General features: G+C 35.2%; 1 protein-coding gene across 1 annotated transcript in view; it reads left to right on the top strand.

Annotated features, from left to right (window-relative positions):
• The window catches only part of otofa (otoferlin a), a 123,080-nt gene that overhangs the window by 42,550 nt on the left and 53,402 nt on the right, over positions 1 to 27,128 (top strand). Inside the window, exons 4-11 of the mRNA XM_088933738.1 lie at positions 18,751 to 18,824; positions 21,893 to 22,019; positions 22,403 to 22,457; positions 23,848 to 23,979; positions 25,456 to 25,518; positions 25,641 to 25,725; positions 25,824 to 25,983; positions 26,926 to 27,112. Of these exons, the coding sequence (XP_088789864.1) occupies positions 18,751 to 18,824; positions 21,893 to 22,019; positions 22,403 to 22,457; positions 23,848 to 23,979; positions 25,456 to 25,518; positions 25,641 to 25,725; positions 25,824 to 25,983; positions 26,926 to 27,112 (883 nt within the window). The remainder of the gene's footprint in view (positions 1 to 18,750; positions 18,825 to 21,892; positions 22,020 to 22,402; positions 22,458 to 23,847; positions 23,980 to 25,455; positions 25,519 to 25,640; positions 25,726 to 25,823; positions 25,984 to 26,925; positions 27,113 to 27,128) is intronic.

Below are 27,128 nucleotides of genomic sequence, written 5' to 3'. Positions count from 1 at the left end.
TTAGAACAAACACCAAAACTTCCCTTTAGTTGCATAATTTGATATTAATATTCCATATTAAGAGGATTTATAGATGCACAGTAGAGAAACATTAAATGAAGCAATCATTCCACTAACATCTAACACTAACAGTATGCATTGTCTTTGACCAGTGAATCACACAAAACACTGTGCCGCGGAACCGTGGTATTACCGTGGTAATCAGAACTGACACGGATTCTAAGTGGTTCCTCTATGCTTCCAAATTTGTTTTTAAAAATCTATAAATCAATTACCCTATAGTTTTCATTTTAATGTTTTATTCCTGACATTAGGATTGTACTACAGGATGGCTGTTACACTACTTGAAAATAAGGGTCCCTATTGAAAGTAACCCTCTTATGGCAGAAAAGTTTGAGAACACCTGTGTGCCTACTTCAGAATAGTGTGGGAAGAATGACAGCCCCCGTGAGTTTACTCACCTGTATGCAGCTCAATCTACAGCCAGGATGCCTGCCATGTTGTCCAGCCTCTTCAGTGAGCCAAATTAGAAATTTCAGTTTATGTAGATGAGGGGTCATCCAAGGAGCCAAGATTTAGACCTTCCATATACAGTATGTACTGTATTACCAGATCATATTGCTTATGTGGAAAGCTCCCTTTCTGGGACATAGTGGGGCTGTTCTACTTAGAAACACACTATTCTTATCTCATGACTGTCTAAAAGGGAAAAAAAACTACAAGATCAAGCATGTTGTTGTTTTCTTAAGCTTTGTGTTTTCTAGGCCTGTTTTTTCATGGGGTTTTTTTGGTTCTTGAAAGACAGTTCTTAACATTTCCCATCTGAAATAAAAATACTTGGTTGATTTTGCACATATATATGATTATATATTGATGAGTCTCACTCAAATGGAAAAAACATGATTGTTGTAACAGCTAATCATGATAACTATAAAACAGGAGTCACAGAATGTAATACTTTTCAGGATTTTGTAGACAAATTTAAAGATGACTTTTACTGAAGAGTAAACTTCTTAGTCAATTGTCAAAGTTTTTATTTTGTTCTGGAGTGGGTTTAAAATATTGTAATTTATGAGGTTTAATGCCGGATGATTAAAAACACTGCTTCCTCAATTACGGTTTTGAGCATTAAAAGCTCTAAATTGAAAATCAGTAGCAGCAGTGAGGTGGCACACTGAATACTTTCAATGTGGCAATAGGTGGAGATCCATCTAGCTTGTATTAAACAGCTCTGAGATAATATGGTTTAAGTGTTTTCTCAATTGTCTATTAACCCTTGAGGTTATAATTATTGAAATAAATCACGTCCCATTATTATTACAAATTACACTGCAGTGGTTTGCAGTAATAATATGGAAAGTGATCTGTATTGTGATGAAGGATTTACCATTTGTAAATGGATTTTGAAGTTATCACATTAAAGAGGCATACAGATCCTGCCAATTTATTTGTGTGAAGCAAAATGAATGTTGGAAAGATTATGTGCAGAAATGTAGGGACGTGATTAACCACAGCAAGGTTATCAAAAACAAATAAACTTGTAATTGGGGTTTCATATTTTAAGATTTCTTTTTTTTTCTCAGGGTGACACAGTGGTGCAGTTTTTAGCATTGCTGCCTCATAGCGCTGGGGCCCTGAGTTCAATTCCTGGGGTGTTATCTGTGTGGAGTTAGTATGTTCTCCCTGTGTTTGTGTGAGATTCTGATTCCTTATGCAGAGAAAATTGGCCATGGTGTGTGCCTGTGTGTGCCCTGCAATGGACTGGTGTCTTGTCCAGGGTGAATCCCAACCTTGTTTGCCAGGATAGGCTCCAGCTCCATCACAACTCTGAATTGGATGAAGTGGTTTGAAAATGGATGGGTGGATGGATTGTTTTTAGCATGCAATTGATCATTTTTAAACTCTTGTCAAGAGGATGCTTTAAGTACTGTAAGAAAAGTTGCAGGTGTGACTTTTGGAAATGGTTTATAAATAAGATCCTATCGGTCAACCATTTGCACACCAGCAAACCATCTTGCCATCCGTAACCTCTTTTTTGAAATTCACATTCTCAAAGGTGAAATAAAAGGTGGGGTTTTTATGTTTCTTTACAGTGCCAGTTGAGAAACACTGGCAGCAATTAAGAATATCATTTTGCTAAATTGTGCCTTTGGTTTAATCTTAGATACTACACTGCTGTGCAAAGAATGAAGTACATGAACAAATGGCAATCAGAAATTTAAGCCAATGAAGAAGGACAAGGACCTTTTATTGTGATGCTTGCTGTGAATTGAACTGATTCAGAACATCAAGAGTGTCTATTCTATACATTGTGTAGTAGAATTATGGTACATACTGCATATAACTTCAAGATAATTCAGCTTGATGATCTTTTTATTTCTAAGCAGGATCTGAAACACTTTCAAAATGGCAATTAAATATAACTTACAAAATATTAATATAGTTGTATAAATATGTACCTTCCCTTCTACAATTCTTATATTGCTGTTATCCTAAATGAATTTTAAGTGTTTTAACAACAGAATTGTGGAGAATGCTTTTGGAGTAGTATCCTAGCTAAGGATATTTTGCTTTCTACAAAAGTACGCTGATTTTATCTGAGTGTCAAGAGATGTTAGAATGAGTTTAGAAGAGGCACTAGAGGAACCTGATGCTAAGTGTACTTCTCTATCGACTAAGGTGAGGACTACCTTGGGATAATGCTAAAAATGCACATGGCAGCTTTTTCCAATGCATAGTAATAACTTTGTCAAAGGCAAAATTAACCATTTTGAATATAATGCATACAGTGTATATAAAATTGGTGTCATACAGTATATCCAGCTTTGTGGTAAGCTACATTTAAAAAGAGATCCTTATAGTTACAAGGTCTTATGGTAAGGATTTTTTTTTTCATTTAACAAGACCTCAGTGGTATATAATTTTTAAAAGTCATCAATTACATTGTAATATTTAATGTTTTTTATTTAATATAAACTAAAAAATCCATCTTAAAAGCAGGTTCTCCCGACTTCTTAATTTACAATTTTACAAACAATTTGTAATGTAACATCCAAAATAATATATAAACAGAACAGTTTCCATTTCTTTAATTTCTTGAGTTATACAATTACTGCTGCTAAGGAATGTTTAAGGTGTGTGAATTAGAGGTGATCCTAGTCAGTTTGTTTTCCTGCTGGTATGTTTTTGATTAGGATATTGTAGGCATATACAGTATATAGACATACTTCAGATTTTATATACTTTAGATAGATAGATAAGACTTTATTGATCCCGAAGGGTAATTGAGGTGTTGTAGACTTATAGACTTTACAGGCTTACTTCAGATTTTTCAGTAATAGGTATACAGTATGTGCATCTGTAATAGTACACAGATATCTAGACCGCAGATCTCAGATTTAAAATATCTGAATAATAATAATTTTCATTAGCAGTTTTTTTTAAATCTTTTTATGTTCTCCATGAGTTTGTAATCAGCAGGTCTTGTAATGTGATGTCCTCTACAGCCACACATGTTCCCAGGACAACAGACAACACAAATGAAGATGATCTGTCATGATCCTTCTTGTACTGCAGACCTTGCAGAGCTCTCCACCAGAGAACAGAGATTGTCCTCTCCAATAAAATATGTTACCTCATATAACTTATACTTTTGTCTCCAAAAATGATATACAGTACTGTATGTTGGCTACTGAAATATAATTTGCCAAAATAGCAGCCCACTGAAATTTGATTGTGCTTCTAGTTTAATGTTTAGCAGTGCAACATCCCATAAACAAAACAGAAAATGTAGAACTGATTTCTGAAACAATTTTTTTTTTCCGTAGCTTAACAGCATACTCACTGTCAAAAACAGAAGAGCATGACCACTATTCACAACTTACAAAATGCCTCACGTGAAAATAGAATAATGCTTTACTCAATGTAATTCTAACGTAGAAACAAAGAACAAACGTAACACAGAGCAACATTTTTTGCCGCAGCCTCGTACCTTTTATCAATGGGAAAATTTAAGAGGGTGTCTCCACACAACAGTCTATGAAACCTTCAAGCATTTTCATTGTGCTCGAGAGCTGCCATGAAATGATTTCTAGGTCATTGACAGACCTGTTTCTTTATCTTTGCCACTGCCCAATAGTGTTAAATGGCAGGCTGTAATATACTGTAGTAAATACATGATTCATGTAATCGTTAACAAAAAGAAAACCAGTTAAGATCAAATCTATCACTTTTTCAATACAGTTTACAGCTACTGTACTATAGATGTTTCTGCATATCACCAAGAAAGCTTTCAGTTCTTCCTAGCATGTTTTCAGCATGGCCTTGCAGTATATTAGGAGACACAGAAAGACTTTGGATTTAATTTTAAATCAATGTGCTTATTTATGTATTTTATTGCCCCAGTGCTATTTTGAATTTGACTAGTTTTCTAATGAAACTGATCACACATGTCAGCCTGTGTTCAAAGGTCAGCTTTTAAAAATGTTTACATTTTAGCTATTTTTCTTCTGATGCCATGTTAATACATACTGTACGATAAAGTAATGTGCTGGAAATGTTTGAGCAGAAGAAAACAAGAAAAAATAAAATAAGCTTTTTTTCTTAAAGGAGTGGTACAGTATAGAATGTATTTTTCCAGGACTTTTATATTAATTTTCCATTGCACTAAGTGCAGCATCTCCTATTGTGCAATGGAAAATGAATGTACAAGTCCATATCATGCTGTCCCAATGCTGCAATTATAACTGAATGCCTGTTCCCGAAGGCTGTAAAAAACAATTTTCTATTGAGTTATACAATGTTTTACCTCTTCAAAAACATTGCTAGTGGTGCTGTAATTATTGCATTAATAATAATTGCATAAATTATTATGAATACACAACTGGAATTAGTTAATGGAATATAAAAGTTTAAGCTACAACCAGTTTCCACATTTTACAGTCTATTGGGAGCATGAGGATTGGGTTTAACTGATGGTGAGATAGAGGTTTGGATTATGTGGTGTGACACTGATTAATGTGGCCTATTTTCACCACACAGTTTGCAAGCCAAGTGGCGTGATATAGCAGTCTATCTGTCTATTTAATGCCAGAGTGGGAGAGAAGCTCACAGAAATCTGAATGCTCTTCAGCTGACAGCTTAAATGGTAGGAACAAATATACAGGGAATGCACTGGAGAGCAATTATTTTGGGTGAATTCTACAGAAACCTTTTATTTCTTATACTGCTTCTATTCCTAAACCAATTCAGAACATAATTTTGCAGCTCCTTTGCAAATACTAATACAGTATGTAGAACAGATCAGCAGGTCTTTTTTTCCCCAATCAGAGGCTCTGAAAACAGCGTGCCTCCCACTGCGCTGCGTCAGTTGGGGAGGCAGCACCGAGAGAGGGAGGAAGCGCGGAGCTCAGTATTGCACAATGGCCGTAAAGCACCAATTGCGTCTGCATTCATAACTTAGTGTTTAAAATTAAACAACGTAGATCATTTTCTTTGACTTCTAAGTCCCTTGATTATCATTAAGCACAGGTTTCTCACCACTTAGACTACTTTTTGATACCATTGTTAGACAAAGCAGGAACTTATTGTACTTTCTAATGACATTACAGGTGGAAAGATTACAGATTTTATTTCAATTTTGTTATACATTTTAGAAAAGTTTCATCTATACATTAAAGGGTGATAAATATTTATTCAATCAAATCATACTGTAAGTAAGACATGATTTACTCTATATAGTATCATTCATATTAACTGTTCATTTTAAATAAAACTAAAAGAAAACATGAAAAGGAAAACAAAATAAATGTCAATAGAAAATCTGTATAACAAGTTTATTAATGCTTTACTAAATTAGAAAGACAACTATAGGGAATTATAGTAAGGGTTAGTCTGTGGACAGGCTGAACACGGTTTGTGTTAGGTGGGCATCAGACAGCCAGGTTATCCTCAGTGTGCTGCTAGACAAGGTCATTCTCGAGCATGTTTGATGCTGAAGAGCTGTTGGTGAGAGCTGTGTCACTCTTCCCATTGTGTCACGTATGTCCGAAAGGACAAACCGTGGAATGGCAGGAGAGCAAAAAAAACCCAATGCGTAGCGGCGAGACAGGGGTTAGTCGGGCTCAGCTGTTCAGGAGTAGCCGTATAGAAACCAATGCCCTCAGGCCAAGGACAGGAGTGACCTGGTGCTAGGTGGGTCTCAGGGCAACTGAACATCAATGCTGAGCAAGTAGCAGAGCAGAAGCAGGAAGTAAATAGGCTACACAACAAGACACACCAGAAAGACATGAATAATCACAGGGAACTAGGAACAGGAGGAAGGTAGAGCGCCCTCTAGGTGTACTGGGCGTGACACATTGGTACCTGTAGGCTCTGTGTTTCTCACAATATGTATAACACATTTTGTAACAGTCAACAATTGCCACATCCTTTCAAATTAACCTGCGTTGTGTATTAAAAAACAACTTTAGCACACTTCAGTTCCTACAAACGCACACTCATTGACAATAAAAGTTCCATTTGCTTTCAGAGCGTTTGAAGTTAAAACCAGAATTTACAATAAGTTATTAAATTTAGTGGGAGTCTTTGCAGCAAAGCTAACAAAGTAGTAATGCAACTCCTTTATCTTATACATTTTAACAGCTGCCTTGTTGACAGATTATGTGAATGAAAGCAATGGCACCAGGAATCAACAGCTTAAATTTGTTTTTTACACATTTAGCAATGAAAGGAATATACCCATGTAACTCTCATCCTCATGAGGTAGAGGTTTCTGTTTAGCCCTACTAACTGTAAAGACTACAATGAAAATGTTGTTTTGTTTTTTATTTTCTTGGTCTTGGAGTAACTTAAAAAAGCATTGTTGATCAAAGTGTTTGAAACGTGCTAAATTAAACAAAGTAATTTTGATGTCGTATAATTTCATTTAAAGACTAAAAATAGAAGCATAATGTTTTGTATATGGATGCCCTGCATTTATTAAAGTATTAAAGTTTACCTCTGCTACAACTCTTTCAAGCTAGAACTCTCAATGTTTCACAGAAATACATGTTCATTATCCAACCCAGACCTGTCAAACGTCAGCTTCTCTTTGTTCATCACAGAAGTACACACTCTGTTTTATTCTCTTGATATGAAAAAAGACATTTTTCATTTTGCAGGTCACTTACAGTAGCAGTAGATATAATTTGTCCATTGTGGGCACATTTATCACTGTCAGTGGGACATTTCGTAATTGATTTGCTGAACTGCCACAGAAATTAATCTTATTTATGTCCAAATTTGACAGTATCAGATAGTGAATGGATGCTAACAAAAATCTCACATTCTGTAAAATGTAGTACCAACTACATCAAGATTAGTTTATTTCAACAACTTCATGCACAGACATGTTCATTTAGGGTTCTGTCCACAGAAGGTTATAACATACAGTATATTGCACAACCTGTAATTTGTCTTTTGTCTGTAATTGAATTTTCATATGGTCTTTGTCAAAGAAGGGCCAGAAAGTCACAAAGGTTTTAATGATGTTATTTCCAATCTGACAGAAGCATTTGGAAAAACGAATCAACACTTATTTCTCAATAAACATGTGGTGAATTTGGTGGGGGGTGTTAGTACCATCAGCACGCCACCTGACATTAATATTTCAAAAAATCTGCTGATTGCACGAAAGCATGAAAATGCAAGAACTGCTGAAACATTGCCCTAATTTTTCCATTGTGACTAATGAGTTCACAAATTGTCAAGATTTATATGATTTGCCCATTTTATCTTACACGAGCTATCAAATTCAAATTTAAATTAAGCAAATATTCGTTGTTCATATATAATTATTCACTAGCTCGTAATAAAGTTTCATACAATTAAGGAACAACTCTGATACATGAGAGACTGTGGAGTGATTTACAAATGGATTCTGTGGTATCAAATTAAGGAACGTCAGTGTTGCCTTAAAATCTTTAACTTTGAAATGACACATAGCTTAAACAAGGATTTCAACAATGTCCTTCAAAGTCTGTCACACACATTCTGTAAATTTGACACGTACATATATTGACTTTAGTGAATAATAACTGGGCATATAACTTCCCAGAAGCAAACAAATACAGTACGTCATAAAGGAATCCTGTAACTTTCATTTACAAGAAAGGTTTAAGGTAAAAAGATTCTTGCTGTTTCTGTGTCTTCACTGAAATAAGATATACAGTAAGCAAATGTAGTGCCATTTCATGACAACAGACTGGATTAACCAACTACCAATGCTATAATTAAAAACTGAAATATAATGGGAAAAGAACTTTTCTTATTCAAGATATAAGTAAAATCATGTTTAGAGTTCTTTAAAACTATGAATATTAAAAAAGATCTGTGACATCCATTAATGTTACTCAATAGGTTAATAAAATGATTCATAGAAATACTTCTCTGACTGAAAGAAATACAAATACCCACAAATTGTCTATTAGCTATCCTGTCACCTGTAGATTATTAAAAGGATGTAAAAGTATGTAGATATGAACAGGACAATTTATTTATCTACTTTAGAAGCAGGAGAACTAATTAAAATGATTAAAATAATACAATTGAGTGATCATTAGTTGAAGATGCAAGACTGTGTTGATGTCTTGACGCTGACAGACTGAATTACAGATTAAAAAACAGACTGTGAAAAATGCATAGCCGTACCCATAAGCCCTGTTTTTGACTTTGCTTTTTCAGGAAAGCAGGAAGAGTTTATTCCTGAGGTATAAATTAATGTAACTCCAATATTTAAACCTTTGTAGTGAAGCACGTTTCTCGTTAGTACTGATAATGACTCCTTGCTGAAAGCAACAGCTTCACTTTCAATTACTGATCATTCTGTTGATGGAATCCCTTTTTAATCTTCTTATTCAATCTTAACGTTGCTAGCTTTATGATCTGTCAGGATGTATTCAGATACTTTTGATTAGGAAATGTAATAGAAATTAATTAAATTGGGCAGAGGGTAAAAGTTATACACATAAAATATATATTGCTGTTATATATAAGGAAATTGTATAATTCATTTTTTAACAATAATCTTACAACAAAAAGGCATTTTCATTTTTTGATGTGGTGTTCATAAAAGATTTTCACTGCAGTAATATGTGTTTTCAAGCAATGCAATAATGAAATAGAAACTGTAGATCCAGACTTTTAAACTTTTCTTAAGGAGATGATATTAACTTTGAAGAATCTATTTTTTTCTGTAGACTTTGTCAGTAGAGTGCTGTACTTGTTCCCGGATTCAAGGTTATTACTAGTATTTTGCCCACCTTAAATAAATGAAATTATTTATTATGTATTTATGTATTCTTTGTCTTTGATAACCGAGAGACACTGGCTTTTACACAATTCTTACTTTTGCCCAACGCTGAACTTGTAAGATTTTTTTTGCTTTCATTTCTTAAGAGAATATATAACCTTAGTCGACATGATCAGTACAATTTCTGAACCCTCAAACATTACATGCAAGTGCAAAATGTCTGTGTGCAGCTACAGGTGTGTGTTTCCCACAGGTGTGTCTGTGATTTCCCCTGGTCTATATGCTGTTGATAATGTTCTTTCAAATATTTGAACATTGTTGTTGTATGTTTGGGATTTTTTTCTTTGCTGTGCCTAAGTTGAAGTGTATTTTATGTCATATATTAAAGGAGCTAACTTTGTTGCTTCTGTTTAAAGCTACAGTCTTGAAGAAGGGCAGGAAGAGGAGGATAAGGGTGCTTTGGGGTAAATATTATTTGAACTCTGTAGTTTCTCTTTCAGTGGTCTTTACTGAATCTGTATGTTCTTCAGCTCTTTCTTCTTTCCCCTGGAGATACAAAATAAGAAAATGAAAATTGAATTTAAACATTCTACAGCACCTTATAATACAAAATAGAGTTGCCATTTTTAATTTTATGCTTATTTTAATCTGTCATGTTGGTGATCTTCTTAAATAAAATATTGAAAACATTTCCATGTGGTTTTTGTTAGGTAAGGTGAAATATCTTTAGCTGTTCTCTTTTCAATGAAGAGAATCTGCCTTCATTCAACACATGAATGCAGAATATCGCCTCAGTGTGATTACATTTTCATAAGAACAGGACGGATTTGAAGGTCAGAATGCACTGAAACATATATATGATCTCAACCAAAATTATTGGCTGGTATGTATTTACAGTACATTGCGATGTGACATGCATTTTTAAATATGGAAAAAAATTACTTCATGTTCTGGCAAATAAAAGCTGTAGCAAACAGATACTGTATTTGTTCACAAAAGAGCCTGGCTTTGAAGAGGCGGGTTTTTAATTTTAGGGAAAATAAGTTTGCTGTGCAGAAAACAAATCCTGCCTTGAGCCTAATGATAGTGGTAATAGCAGGCTAAACAACAGAGGGATACACCCAGAACTCTCTTTTGGAAAGTTTGGAAGAAACAGCATTAAGAATTAAAGAAAGTGTGGGATTCATCTCTACAATGGTGGGACATTGTATTGGCTGGCATGATATTCTACCACATCCCATCTGGTGATTTATTTATAAGCTGCTCTCTATCCCTCTCTCTGCCTCCATCTCCCTACTGTAGCTTGCACTCTTTCTCAGCTCCCTGCTGTCTTTTCCCTTCTCTCTCAAATTAGAATTCACTCTCGTGTCTACTCTGTGCCTCAGTATCCAACACTGGGAACAGTCAGCTGAACATCCTGATAAGACCAACAATCTGGACATGAAAAGGGCTCCAGCTTTGCACCCTGAAACAATAGGCAGCCCCAAGGTGTCATAATGGGGACATGGCTTTAACTGACATGCTGTGAAAACAATTGCCTAGACACAGTAAAAGAATAATTGGAAGAATAACCAGGAAGCAGAAGCTTGATCATTTGTCATAGTCTTGTTCCAGAGGATTGTCACTCTCATGATTCCATAATGGATCAAAGCTGGATAAAAGCTCTGAATGGTTCAATGCAGCCTGGACACCATGATCTGTTATCTTTTTCAGGAACAATATTTCAGAATAAAACAATGTCACGCAAAAGTATCACTTAAGGTCATTAATATCTGACTTGGACAGCCAGGGAATATTTATAATTCATGGTCTCTGCTGCAGGTGAAGAGCAAATACAATGCTGAACAATAGGATTTGTGTTCTAATCACCCCTACTGTCAAGTAGCCAATGACAGGGCTCTGATCACAGACTGACTCAACTGGATCACTTGGTCCCAGGTGATGCCATATGATAGCCAATTTAAATGAAACTTTAACTCCATTCACAGTAGCCCCAAGCAGACTGTAGCCTGGTGCCAATTAATTATTGATTGCTGTCTTTTTTATTTTAATTTGACCTTTTCTTCTTAAAGGGTTACCCCTTTATTCCGATATGTTGCTTCCCCCTCTCGGAGGCTTTGCTATTGATTAGAAATGTGTCACAGGTAGAAATATTGAGTTTTCGTAATGGATTGTAATTGCTCGCTACTATTCAAGTTCTGCTTGTTACAGTTTGAGATGAACCAAGGTAATGGGAAAAACTGAAGCGCTACAGTTTAAGGGTAAACTAACTTAATTTAGTTTTTGAACATGAGTGGTAATGACTTCATAACCGCTGATGGGTTCCCTTTGGCAAGAGGAGGAATGACATTTTCAATTCACTGCACAGATTTTGCTATGTGCTTTGTTATAACAAAATGTCTTGTCACATCTATTGCACCACGGTATTCCTTTTTATCATAGTCTGTCCAAAACACTCCAAAAACACCTCCTGGAGAGCAAGGAGAGTGGAGGTTTATAGAAATGGGAGGCAAAGTGCTTTTGAGCCCAAATACCTTTGATTTTCACAGACCTTATAGTGGCAATCGAGGAGTAATGCTTTCTATAATTTCCAAGAAAAAATAATAATAATATATTTTAGATTTTACCAAATAATAAATTCACAGGTCTAATAGAGTAGGCTATATTCAAGCAGAAAGCAGCATTAAAGCAACTTTACTTAATGCAAATTGCAAGTTTTCTGTCAGTACTACTGATGGTGCTTCATTTTCTCTGAGGATCATAGCCCAGCAGTGACAAGTGTCAAAGATATGTAATTGTACAGGATTATCTAATATACAATCAGTGCAAAATGTGCATGTAACAGAAAATGAAAAAGCTCAAAATATCAACTGAAAAAAATACTTGCATTACTATTTTTTTGTTCTGCAATAATTATATATATTTATCTTTTCATACTTCTTTACTGTATTTTTAAATTAGACATGTAAACGAATCTCCGTTTTTTTCTAAATGTCCACAATTTCTCCATAATCTCCAATATTTTTTCCATTTTTGCCTCCTCTCATTTGTAAATGTTCTTATGCTCTTTCATCTGGCAGTCATTTTTTTAGAATGATTTTATCATTAAAAATACTCAGTTTCTTTTTTTCATTGTATGATTAATAAGGGGTGTCTATTTTACATACTTTTGTTTTCATTGACAACAAAGTGAAAGCATATCCTTGCTTTATTTCATCCAGAAAAATGTCTGAGCTCAAGAACAAACTGAATGATGGATACCAGGCAGTAGCAAGGTACTGTCTCTGTGTGTTTAATGCCTTTCTGTAAGGCTAACCAAACCAAAATTAGTAATTAATGTTAATAGTGCTGTGCAATGTGTGGGGCATGCCCTTTATGTTGCAATGAATATTCAACAGAAAAGCACTTAAGAAAGGGCAAGTACAGTAATGGTACTCTTACTGAGGTGCAAACTGTTCTAAAGCATTTGTGTTGCCCACATTCTATACAAATTCTCATTTGTGAGTTTCTGAAAAATGAGATTTTTAGTGAACTTTTTATGTACCCTGATTATTTGTCGAATAATATCTAACATATAGTACATATACTGTATACTGTACTGTATGTATCTTACACTAAGATGTTTGAAAACAAATGCACTTATACTTATGTTTGAAAGCAAGTATGCTATCTAATTTTCTGACAGAGTTATGTCAGTAAATTAAGATTCCTAAGTTCCTTTCTGCGTGTTTGATAAGGACATCTTTGTAGTAGACAAGATAGATAAGGATGTTCTGTTATTGCATTTTATTGGTCCCCCATTGTCTGAAAACCAGCATTGTGTAGTTGAATAAGACCTGTAAAAAGTTTTGCATAAAGATTTTTTTTCTTAAACCCATGGTTTTGTCTGCAGTGAAGAGGTGGATCCTGGGTATGTTTGCTGTGGTGTTTGAAACCTGAGTGCCAAAGTGCTTCATGTACTGTAGATATACAGAATGTGTTCTAATGAAGCACTCTCAATGAGTAAATGCATGACTGCTGATATAAAAGCTGATATTTCTTCTCTTTTTCCTGAATCTAACATTTAAACTTAACGACTGTAAAACTAACTAGCAATAAAACCCTCTGAGGACATCAGTCCACATCCATCTGCTATTGATCACAGCTAGCTAGAGTACTGTAAGTGCATTTAGAAACTACACCTACACAGAAATAGACCAGAGGTTTTCATGAATAGTCTAGTCTGAATATTCCAGGTGGTGCTGTCACATGAACAACAGAAATTACAATAAAGTTTACACTCCAAAATAATGGCAAAAAATTCCTAATTCTTGTCAAATCAGCCTCAGGCTCTTCCAACGGCTTCTGTATACATTCTAAAAATGTTCAATGTGCTTCAAATTCAGAATGAATACTCTCTGAATTTATCATGTTATCAGAAAGTATTTACTTTGTTACCTGTTCAATAGATGAAGTACTGTATATGTTACACATAACTATAATAAATGAATTATATTATATTATAGATAGATAGATACTTTATTGATCCCGTGAGGGAAATTGCAGAATGGTATTGTGGTATTATGGTATTATGGTATTGATTTTAATATTTTATAAAAAAAAATATTTTAACTGATTGAAATTTAATTGTTTGGATTCCTTTTTTATCACATATAAACACATTTTAGCCATATTTATTAGCATTGATGAATCATAGAATAGCAACAAAGAATTCTGATGCTTTTGCATGTGATTGTAAATTTTTAGGCCACATTAGCTAAAAATGTAATCAGTGTTGTGTGAATTTGAAGTGATTTTTCTTTGTTTTGGTTGCTGTGCTTTGCTGTTTCTCTCTTTGCTCAGTTGTTTGTTTGCTTGTTTTTGAGTGTGAGATAAATTCAAAGGCAGGGCTGAGTTAGACTGCAATTGGCATAAGTGGTTTGTGAGATAATTTGTCCCTTTGTTTGTTTTGGATGTTCGAGTGGTTTCAGTTTGTGAAGCAAAGCTTCAATTTACACATAAATTACAATTGATTTTTGTAATTTCAGACCAAAGGATAAGAAGGAAAAAAGACATAGCATTATTTCTTTCAGGTACATCTTAATTTTGCTGTTATTTGTTTTCAAGTCAGCGGTCTATATGATAACATCACAGAAGATTCTGTTTTGAAACACCAGGACTATTTTCTCTTTTTTGCTGTTGGTAGTAACTCAATAATATTTCAAACTTGAATAAAAGTTTATACAAAGTATAATGTTAGAAATAAGTATATGTTAGAAATGTTGAACAATACTTACACAAACTTGATATGTACAAAACACTTATTTTTTCACGTTAACTTCAGTTTTTATTAACACTTGGTAAACACTGAAGGAAATTCGCACTGATCCTATTGGTGGGATGTCTGATAGTAATTTAGACTTTAAATCTCTTTGTGATATTCCTTGAAAAAAAAAATGTATTGTATTACCCATTACAGTACAGTATGTTTATTTAGAAATAATTTAACAAAAATAAGATCAGTGCTTTTTTTGTGAACATTTTGGGCTAGTCAAAATACAAAGAATGGAGTGTACTAAACGTGGAGAGACAGTATCAAAAATAAAAACACTTTTAGGAAGACAAAGATCTGCTCAGTAAGGGTGGGCCTTGTTAATGCTCACATGAAGTTCTTCCACAGAAAACCAGGCCTTGAAAAGATGGGACAGTGAGGATTGTTTAAGGCATTAGTTTTCTGTCATAAGGTAGCCTTAAAAAGCAGCAGCTGCTGAAACTGAATCCTGTATCTTTTCAGTTTTGCTACTGTTGTCGTGGTTTCAAAACACCCTCAGAGAAACTCTAACATGTTTCACCCTCTTATGTTGCTGCTTCACTGAATTATGTTTTGTCAGATAAATTATTGAAACATTAATTGTTCTAAATGTCCGCTGTTCACTTCGGCCCCGCAAGCAAAGGGAAGGACAAGAATGGGAAGGAAGGCAAAGACAGCAAAGGAAGTAAAGACAGCAAAGACAAGTAGGTATCAACCAGGAATGGCCTGTGCTGAGTTAGCTGAATGATTGGACTGCATGAGGGTGGCAAGGTGGAAACTGCTCTATCTGTAATTTTCTTCCAAATGAGTCAAATGTGTGTTTTTGTCTTGAATAGCTTTAGTGATTGATTCAGTAGTTTAGTCAAACACTAATTAAGGCAGAAAAATGGCCCGATACAGACAGTGAGCTTTATTGAGGTGACACACCTGACTCTGTCAGTACCCCCCTTGATGAAGGGTGAACCAGGAGCTGCTACACGAGAGAAGATTGGGTGGAGGGAGACATCGAAATAAAACATGCAAGTGAGTAAGCAAGAAACTAGTGCTATTTACATGTAGGTAGGCAGAAGTGGGGGGGATCTGGGTTTGACCTCCCACTGAACGTTTGTTTAAAATTCCATTAGTTATCGGTGATCAAACAGAAAAATGTTTCACTAACTGAAAATAAAAGACTTTTCCTGGAAACACACATTTACAGCGATGATCTAGGTCTCTCTGGGTCTCTTAGATTTATAGGAGACAAAAATGTTTCACAAAGTAAAAATAAAGACTTTTACTGTACGTCAAGTCTTTTATTTTTTAAAAGCTAATATATTTAGCTTACAACTGATATAAAATGGTTACTATACTAATGCCACAGTAGCTGATGTAAATTTACTACTAATAAATATCTTTGTCCATCTTTCTTTAGATCATAATTTTGGAATAAAACAACAGTATTCCTAAGGATTATCCATTCTGCATACTATTAAAGAGAAATGAGGCATAATTTATACTTTTATGAAAATGCATGGATGTATGAAGAGATTATAAAATAATAAGCAGACTACCTTCCAAACTGTGGCCTGCTAGATGAAAAAATTGTTCCATCAAAAATTCCTTTTAAATGCATAAGATGGCTTAGATGGAGAGTAGTGTAAATTAAGAGAAAGATTAAAAGTGTGCGCAGCTATGAAACAATGTTGTGAACTTGATATTTATGTGTAGGTTAACTGACATGCTACATGTATGTCAATAGCATTACAATGGTTTTCTTAATTTTCTTATTTCATTTTTGGCTACATGTTATCCTTAGACTTTTTCAGGTTTTGGAATTAACCTTTATCTGTTTCCTTGTAAGGGACTTACCCCAGGATGACCTGCTTTATCTACTGTACACCATCAATGACTGTGCTCGCTAAGAATGACTATAATGAAAATGGAAAATTATGATTACTGTACATAATATTCATTTTGCTCTGTGTAACTAACAAACTGGCTTGGAAGGTGCTAGTTAATGTTCAAAACATATTTTGTTTAGAATATGAAAAGTAGGAAGGCTTTGAAAGGATGTAAAAACTGTCCTTTGAAAGAATACATTTAATGTCTTTATCAAACAGTGTAAACAAAAAAAGCAATTTCAATATTCATTCATTTATCCATTTATTTATTTTGTAGAATCTTAATGAAATTGCCCAACAAAATAATTAGGCGGTTTTTCAGTAGACTTGGCTTGTTCTACCCTCTATGGCATTTCAAAGAACAGCAGTATCACTAGGATCTAGTCATGGTGACGGTTGTCTCAGGTTCGTATTGCTTCATGCAGTATTCATAAGCATATCAGATCTCCCCAGACCAATTGCAGTCTCAGACCAAACCGATTCTTTTTTGCAACTTTACTTTTGTGGACTTTCTGTTTCTGTGATATAAACTCAAAATAAGGAATGTAGGAGTAACTTTTTCAGAACCAGTTCCAGTTGTTTTTTTTATAACTGGGACCTATCAGAACTGAGTCCGGGAAAAGGGAACGTGTTGTTTTTTACATGGTATGTAGCTTGTTCATCGGTTGATGCTTTGTTGTATACAGTCAAACTCTGCAGTGGATCAGTAGTGTCCAGTTAAAGCTATGAACATTGAATGTAAATTTTGGAAAAAGCTTGCAACTGTTGCTTTTTGTTAAATTGTTTTTTTTATTTTAGAATGACAATTGCTGTGAAATCAGTTTACTGTTTTAATTTAATAGATATTTCTGCATGATTTGGTTAATTTAATGCATTTGATTATGAATTATGTGAAAAGGAAAAGCATGGGGCAATACAGTATATTGTTTGATGATGTTAATGTGAGATCAGGAACTCCAATTAAGAAATCATTTGAGATGAGATGCATTTTCTTCTTTAAGGAAGTTTTGTCAGACTTTTTAGAAACACTTGTACCTGATCTACACACAGCCATTTACAGTTCTGCCTGGAACGTCTGCTGCCTTATAGTCACCTTATTTAATATTTGAGTATCTGCGTCTAAAAATAAAGTAGCATAAAAGAATGTAAATGTTAATCATCTTTTTTTAAAGAACATGAAATATTCTTACTAAAATACCAAATATCAGTCAGGTGGTGTTTGAGCATTTTAATTTTAATAAACTGAGCTGCTGCATAATCAGTGCAAACACTCCGGAGTTAAAGTAATGCATATACTGGCAGACATCATATTCTGTATCTTGCTGGAGGTACTGTTATTCTGTTCTGTTCAATGGTACTTTTTAATATCATCCTAGACTAAATTTAAAAACTGAAAATATGAAAACAGTTATGCTTAAGAGTTTACAGAATTACATTTTCAAGATTCCACAGATTACATAGATTAATCTATTAATAGATTTACAGGAAAATAAAGTATTAAATTCATGGTTATCTTTAAATATTAAGATGCATTATTTGTAAGCTGGGCAGTGATCACCAGTCGATAGCTGGTACATATTTTGAGTCTGATTGTTGGATTTCTTCTAGTTGAGACAGATTTCTTTTATGAACAATTTCACTATGCTTAATGTACTACCAAGACGACTTTGCTCTTAGTTTAACAGAATACTGGATTTTTGTTTACATAAAGGTTTATTTTAATTGGTGATGGGGTGAAATGTATAAGCTGGAAAATCCATCTATATCTTGATGGGAAACTCCAATGGGGCTATACCATGGACTTGGGGGGGTGGTTGTGGGAGGTGTATTTTTTCATTTAAAAAAAATTTAATTGATGAAAATAGTTAAAAAAGAACTTCAAACTATTATAATTTAGTGATAAAATTAGTAAAGGCAGCAAGTGAACAAATCATGTCTTATGCAAATTATAATGTAAAGTCTTTCAGTCATATACATCAACATAAAATGAAAATGTGTAATTGCATGTTTAATGTCTCTTAATTCATATTTTTTAATGTAAGTCATGTTTGTTTTATATTTGACTTGTAAATGGGTTCTCAATGTTTAAAACATTATTTTAAAATGTATTCCCATTTCACACATACCTCTAAAATTTGAGCACCTCCACTTTCCTGTGGCTGAAAAGATATTCCAAGCCTGGAGACAAACGTTCTACTCTACACAGTAATTTCTTCATCCTGATGGAAACCTTGCATCAGAAATTTAAGGATCGAAATCCTCACCCTGCTCCTGGGTTTTATTTCACACAGAGCAGAGAGAGGAGTGTTTGCAGCCATGAAGCTCGGGAAGACACGCACCTCAAAGGAAGACCATAAGAAAGGAGGTAATTGTCTTAGCAAACTCTTCCGTGCTTCCATTGAGGCAAGTCTGAGAACCCAGGATAAGGTTTGGGATGCTAAAAGCCTTTTATTCTATTTCCTTTACATAATTTTGGGAACAGTAAGAATTATCCCTCACTCTATTAGGTCATACCATCTATGATCATCCATTTTATCAATACCAGGTTATACTTCTCGTCAATTGCAATAACATTGCAGCAGGGAAAATCCGCCGTTGCTGGAAACAATAAAAGTATTTCTCCTTTTTCAGGAACATTTGTGTTCTCAAAGTTGCACATGTAAACTATTAAACCACTTGGTTTTGGTGTGGCAGGAAATTTGTCTTTGGTGGTTTCTTATTGAGGGATGAGTGTATAATATGAACAAAAATGGAATCGGGTCCTGACACAAAAAAAGCAAATAAGAAGAAGGCACACTCACTCTAATGGTAAAAATATATATAATGAGCATCTAAAGAAACTCACAACCCTTTGCATATATGTTTTCAAAAAATTATGTATACTATAACTTTGAAGAAGTACAAGTTGGCTGTAAAGAAACAGGTGAGGTTTTATTCCATGCTGAATGGAAAAGAAAAGAGACACAACATTTCAGCTGTGGTGTCACATTGAGTCTCTTTTCTTCTCCTTTCAGCGTGCAGTAAACGTTCACCTGTTCATTTGCATACTATTATTTTGATTAATTGATCATCATGACTGACCATGATGCACTCGAGAGACTGTAATTAGAAGAAGGTTAGATCAAACTTTTTTGCCACACAACAATTGTGGTTGGAATTTAATTTGCTTTCAGTGCAGCAAACGAACACTGATGAGGCAGTCATACAACACATACAATAATTAAAAAATGAACGCAAGTTGAAATGAAAAGTCAACAAAAGCAGAATCGCAAGCACATGTATAGATACATATTATCTTTACATTTGGCAAACAGAATTGTAAAAGAGATGCTCACGGGAGGCTAAATACAGAAGATGAAGGGGGAGAGTTCAAAGTTCGTAGGGAAAGAAGCTAAGGTTGTGAAGGCTTGTGTAAAGGATTGAAATGAATAAGAGTTCACAGGCTATTGTTTCTGAGGCTTTTGACACAATCCTTTCCAGTTTTCCTTTCGTATGGCCGTCCAAATTCCCATACCAGACAGTGATGCTGGTTCATTCTGTGTGTTTTAACTTGCCTAAGAAAATACATCCTCTGATGCACCTTCTCAACTGTATGATCCTTGATTTAAGATTGTCTCTAAATGTATGTTCCCCAGAATTTGAAGGCATTTCTGGTTACTATAGGATGGTCATTAATTGTGATGCTGAGTTTTATGTTCTGGACAAGTCTAAAATCAATAATGATTCCCCTAGTTTTTGCTACATTAAAACACCCAGTTGTTCCCCCGTCAATAACCTGTCATTATGGAGCCTCATCATTATCAGAGATAAGGCCAATAGTAGTGTCATCTGCATATTTAAAAATATCAACTGACTCTACCTGAGATGTGAAGTTGTTCATAGAAAGTGAAAAAACCCCAGAGATAGGACACAGTCTTGGGGAGTGTTTGTACCAAGAGTCAGAAGGAAAGATGTCCTGTTATTCACTTTGACAGTTTTTGTGACAGGTAAAAAAAAGTCCAGAATTCAACAACACTTAGCAAAATTGTCCAAAAAAGGATACAAGAATAGGGATTTGGCTCGTCCGAATTCTGGAGTGTACAGCGGAGAGCCAGTTTAACACCATCCTCAACAGAGCTGTTGGCCCTGTTCGCAAACTGGTGAGGATCCAACAGGAAGGTGCTTCAACACTCGCCACTCAAAGACTTTCATAGTCACTGACGTTCGAGCAGTTGGTCTGTAGTCATTAAGGCAGCATATCTTTGAAAATGATTTTACATAATCAACTCATTGGTGAAAGAGTTGATTCTGCATAGTTGAACTAACCAGTTGTTTGTCAAGCCTGGTGAAAATCAAGAAAAAGGAATGAAGAAAGGAAAAAATGCACTTCTTATCATGATAACACTGCACAGTCAGTTGTTCACAGTGCAAGAATGTTTGATATTCTATCAACTGTAAGATCGCAAGTCACCACACTTTACCAAAATTGACACATTATCGTGCTCCGTCTTTTTGATTATGTTCACACCTGCCAGTTCCACTGCATCAGAAACTCCAGATCACAACACCCCTGTTTCAGCAGTTCGGATGTGTAATTTCACCCCTTTGAAAAGAAAGGCTTCAGAAAAATGAACATATAAATAAACTACCTCACCTTGACATTAAATATCATCAAGTTTTAGAACTTAGGCAAAGCTGGGACTCAATAGCCTTGGGATGGGAAAGTTTTCTTTCCTGGTACCCAAGTCCAGTCTGCTGAGGTGGCACATTGTTCTGTGAAAGGTGGTCTTTTGAGTGCCATGTTAAACCATGGTGTTGACACCAAGAGCTGAAATGTTGTGTTTCTCCTTTCAATTTTTCAGAATGGAATTAACCTTTACTTGTTCCTTTGTAGCCAGTGCACACTGATGCAGCTCCCCACTTGCACCTATAAACCAAGGCTCTATCCTCATTAGGGAATTAGTTATACCAAGACACTGGAACGTTAACTCTGCTGTTATTGCTGAAAAATTTGTAAAGCCTGCATTTAATAAAGTCCCTCTATCTTAGTTAGAGATGAGTCAATTTTGTGACATGTTGCAGCCTCTAAAGATCACATAACAATTTTAGAATATGTCTTAACCTGACCCAAGCCACCTCCTAAGTCTCCCTTGTGCAATCCATCTTATTTTCAGGTGAGAATCCATAGTTCTAAATAAAACAGGAATGAGTCATCTTCTGCTTGGAGGCTATTCAGCATATGTAGTCCATTTGTTAGTAATTAATCCAGGGTATTGGATTCAACAACATGGCAGGGCAGCTTAAGTGCCTAGTAAAGAACTGCCTGAAGGAAAAGGTACTTAGTTACAAATAATCATGGAATATTAAACACTATTGAAAAGTGTATGGAAACATGTGGGTTTTTACTGACAATAGAAACTGCAGAAATATAAAATTAATTTTCCTATATTTTAGATGAGCCAGCAGTTCTTGAAACAGAGGACTTGGACAGGAAAGCTATGCGTCTGGGAGGAGGTCTGGATCCAGACACAATTTCACTGGCTTCTGTCACTGCTGTCACCACCAATGTCTCCAACAAGAGGTGAATGCCTTCACAAACCTGAAATACAGTTATACTGTACTTCATTGGAGTTTGCCGTCATCGAGTTCTTACTCATGGGCTACTTGAATTTAGTTTTCTACTCTTGGCATATTTTTAAATCAACTCTAAATAGACAAAATCTGTTTGTATCGTCACATTTTGGTGCATTTACTGATATTTGCTGGTGTGCTACATGTAATGCGCCTCTTTAATGCAAAAGTCACACAACTAGAACATATCAAACACACAGAGCATATCAAATGTATCTCTTATTATAATTAAAATTTCATTCATATCATGACTGATATGAAGCACAACAAATTTCCTTTTTTAATTGGTTGATAGGTTTTAATATTTGAAAATTATTTTTTTCCAACGTTCAGATCAAAACCAGATATTAAAATGGAGCCAAGCGCAGGAAGACCAATGGATTACCAAGTAAGTAGAAAAACACTTGCTGGGACCTTAAAATAAATGATGGCAGACCCCTTTTCTGTGTACAGCATTGGCATTAGGTCAGTGTCAGATAACATGCTATAAGCAGCCTTCCTGTTGGCACAACAATGGTAATTCTTCCTCCTCTTATTTTGTTTTTCTCAATGATGTTGTGCCTACACTTGTCACAGATGTGTTGACTATACCTTTCGCAATTTCTGCCTCATTAGTTGCTTAGATATTTAGCATCATTGGCAGCAATGCAAATATGATTATGTAGCTAATTGCTCAGGAGATAGTGCCCAGTCTACCTCTAGAATACACCCTGGTTCCTATATACTGTAGGTGTTGCTGTCCACTATTGACAGTCTCCTTTACCTTTCTGTCTGTGTCCCACTTTATCCTGAGACTGATTGAGCCCCAGGTTTGCAATCCCCCTACCCCCACCTCTGTGTGTTTTTGTCTATACAAGTGGTGGTGACATTGTAATATCATAGAAGAAAGCATGCAAAAATGAAGACATGTGGTTAGGGTGGCCAGAGACTCAGTGTTCACTGGGAAATTTTAACCCTTAAATTCAAAATTGTTAAAAATTTGGCACTGAAATATCCAAATCAGTGCTTAGTGTCAGTGTGTCAGTGCACTACTAGGTCTCCCAGTCTCTCCAGGGCCAACCCACAGTACTGCAAATTAGTTTTAACTGACAGTCGACATGCAGACATCATTGACAGCTTTCAACAGATTAGGAGAACATAAGAAAGAGAACAAATAACAGGTCTGCTTTCAGCTCATCTAATAGGTTGGATGGTTGTTAGTAGCCAGTTGCTACAACAACATGGCTGGGTACTTTGTTCCATATTCCTACAATCCTATGTGTAAAAAGGATTCCTAGTTTCTAGTTTTAAACTCACATTTGCATAATATCTGCTTGTGTCCTGTGTTTCACTGTTCATTCTTAAGAAGTCCATTGGTTGACTAAATTAGGAGAAGCTGTGGTCCTAGTACAGATATTGTACTTGTGGTACCCAACTAATTACATCACCCCATTTGAGCATTCATGAAATTTCACTGTATTTCATTAGAATGTTCTTCTGCCTCTCTCTTCCATATTCTGTTTTTGCAGATGCTCTGAAAAAAGACTATACTTTATTTAATGCTATTTACTGTATGCTTGCTAAACATTTTCTTAGTGAGACTTTAAAAGAAAATTGATTTAAATCACTTCTCATGTAGAATTATAGTCTATCTATCCTAAAAAATGGAATGCTCTGTTAAATCCTTGAGCTTAGTCTGTTGTTCTATGATTTTTATTTTCATTTTCATTTGCAACTGTATTTCACCAGTTTCTCATGGGCCCACAGGTTTGACCAGTTTTAAATAAATTTCTCTCCAGGTCAGTATTACTATTATTGAAGCAAGACAGCTGGTGGGATTGAACATGGACCCTGTTGTTTGTGTGGAGATTGGAGAGGAGAAGAAGTACACATCGATGAAAGAATCAACAAACTGCCCGTACTACAACGAGGTAACCTGTTATTGCTGTATAATGCACTGTGATGAAAGAATGACAGGTCAAGTATTTAGCTCAGTGTAGGATATGTGCACCCCTTTACCCGTAATAGGCTCAGGGCTTCAATAATAAATATATTGAGGCCTCCCCAAGGACTGGGCCTTGTACCAATCGGTTTTTATAAGCAGGTCTCAGTAAAACAGACACAAATGCTTCTGTAAGTAGAAACAATGCTCTTTGTTTATGTACAGTGCAGGCAACACAAAGCAAATAAAAAAAACCTAGCTGCTCTTTGAGCTTTTGGGTTTCTTGAGGTTCCCTCACTAATTACACCAGGCAGCTAAGCTACTTAACAGCTTTTCAAAAACAAACTTTTAACATAAACTGAGGAAGTCATGTCAGACAGACTTTCCAGTTCAATAAATTTCCCACATACTGTAGGATTCTTTGCAGATCTCTTTCCTGCTTCTCTTCCTATTGTGTCTGTCTTCCCCTATGTCTTTCCCCACAGGATACTCTCTCCAGGAAGCCCCAGCTTCCTGGTTTTTAAAGCATCACTTGCCTTTAAAGTAACTGGTCAGGAAACTGAGGATGGCAGGACATTCCCCACAGCAGGCTGGGAAATATAGTTCAGGCCTGAACTGCCATTTTGCTGGCCCCTATCCTCACAATATCTATGGAAAACATACAGTAAAACAAAAAAGGGGAAGCAGATGTTTTGTATACTATTATTATTATGACATGACAGTATGTCAGAATACCTCTGACAACCCTTTTCAGAGGATGTTGCACAAAAGAGAGAACAAGATCATTTAAGATCATTTTGAAATTTTATGAAAAGTAAATTACTGAATATTTCTGTACCCTGAAAAAAGCTGAAAGGTTTCTGATCAAGCTGCTGCAAATACCAAGTCTAGTAATGATACATCAGCTCAGGACCAATATCTGACTAAAGAGATAGTTTTTTTATTTGCGTAATGAGTTGCAGTGGGATGATACCAAAGATAGGTCTGTTTTGTTTTGTTTTAATGTTTTAATAGATTAAATACAGTTGTTAAAACTATTTAATTGTTTATTCATTGATTATTGATTCAGATATATGAAATTAATCTGCAAGTATCTCATGTCAAAGACTAATAGAACAGTGATTTATCTGTTTTGGATAAATCACTGGATAAAAAAACTAACTGATATTTCAGGCTGAATCAGCTGATCATATTTTATTTTAAGGTGATTGTCATGAATAAAATCTTGAAATTAATACACATTTATCAACTACATACTGTAGCTCTCTAATTTAAAATGATTTACTGGTGGTAAATGGTGGTAGTATAGTAAGGATAGCTGTTTGCCTGTTCTTTTTATATCTTCATGCTATTTCTCAGTAAAATATAATTTACATGCAAATACATCTATTCTTTTTCACCTAGTTAAACAGATACAATGTGATGGAAGTCATTTCAAGTAATTAAAACTTTATTTCTTTTCCAGTATTTTGTTTTTGACTTCCACGTGCCTCCTGATGTAATGTTCGACAAGATTTTAAAGCTTTCAGTAAGTACAATCTTTGTGTGTATTTGAAAATATATTGCAAACCTGACTCCTGTTTATTAAAAATCAATCCAGAAAAAAGCTAAATACCTTTATTTCTTTAAAAAATTCTCATTTTTCTTAAGGTAATACATTCCAAAAACCTGTTGCGTAGTGGCACTTTGGTTGGAATGTTTAAACTGGATGTGGGCACAGTGTATTCACAGCCTGGTAAGAAATATTTAGATCCTAATATCTATCATTTTAATCTCTCTGTTCTTACAAGTGGTTTAACAAGCCCTTTTTTGTGTGATGAATACCTTCAACAGAACATCAATTCTACCACAAGTGGGCCATCCTTTCTGATCCTGATGACATCACTGCAGGGGTGAAAGGTTATCTGAAGTGTGATATTGCTGTGGTTGGCAAAGGAGACAACATTAAAACTCCACACAAGGCCAATGAAACCGATGAGGATGATATAGAAGGGTAAAAGTCTCAATCATTTACTGTACATGTCTGTAATGCCCCAATTTTCATTAAAAGTTGGGGTGGAGCAGTGGCTCTGTGGCTAAGGGTCTGCGCCTGTGGCTGCAAGGTTGCTGGTTCAAATCCCCCAGCCAGCATAGGAATCCTGCTCTGTTGGGCCCTTGTGCAAGGCCCTTAACCCCAACTGCTCCAAGGGTGCTGTACAATGGCTGACCCTGCACTCTGACCCCAAGCTTCTCTCCCTGTCTGTGTGTCTCATGGAGAGCAAGCTGGGGTATGTGAAAAGACAAATTCCTAATGCAAGAAATTGTAAAGGGTTAATAAAGTAATGTAATGTAAAAAAGTATATATATATCCTTCAGCATAAAATATCATAGAGCACATAATCCAATTGTGTTCAATACATGTTTTTTTTGTTTTTTTACATGAATGCTCTTTCATAGTTGCAGAGATACAGTATATTTAAAAAACAGCACTGTGAGTAACCTGAAACAAAAATAAAAAAGAGAAATTTCCTCAATGTTAATAGCATGGCACATTCATTATTGACTGACTATTGTATAATTCAGTCCATACACAGTGCAGGCGGCTTAGATCAAAATATTGAACACCTCCTGTACGTGATTAAGGGCTTCCTGTAGCTTAATGTTTTTCATTTTACATTCTGAGGTCATTATTTTCAGAAGTGTTCAAACATCCAAAAGTTTTAAGAAATTTCCCAGTTTTGTAAAACTCTGTTTCTCTTTTTTGGCTCTAAAGCTACATGTGTGTCTATTGCACACGTGATAAACTATTAAAGTCAATTCATTTAAAGGAAATAATTCTATCAAATTATATTACATTTTATCCCTGTTCTCAACAATATTTTCTTTAAATAACTTTGTTGAGATCCTTGGTACTTCAAGCTCATTTTACTGCTGAAAATGTTTTTTCTCGATTCAGGAACCTCTTGTTGCCTGAGGGCGTTCCTTCTGAACGGCAGTGGGCCCGCTTTTATGTCAAGATCTACAGAGCTGAGGGGCTTCCAAAGATGAACACTAGTATAATGGCCAATATGAAGAAAGCTTTCATAGGAGAAAACAAAGACTTGGTGGACCCATATGTTCAAGTGCTCTTTGCAGGGCAAAAAGTAAGGCTGCTGGATT

The sequence above is a fragment of the Atractosteus spatula genome, chromosome 2, assembly GCF_055471065.1.
Source record: "Atractosteus spatula isolate fAtrSpa1 chromosome 2, fAtrSpa1.hap1, whole genome shotgun sequence".
Taxonomy (NCBI): Eukaryota; Metazoa; Chordata; class Actinopteri; order Semionotiformes; family Lepisosteidae; genus Atractosteus; species Atractosteus spatula.
Note: the sequence above shows the minus strand (reverse complement) of the source record. Positions and strands in the feature narration are given on the sequence as shown.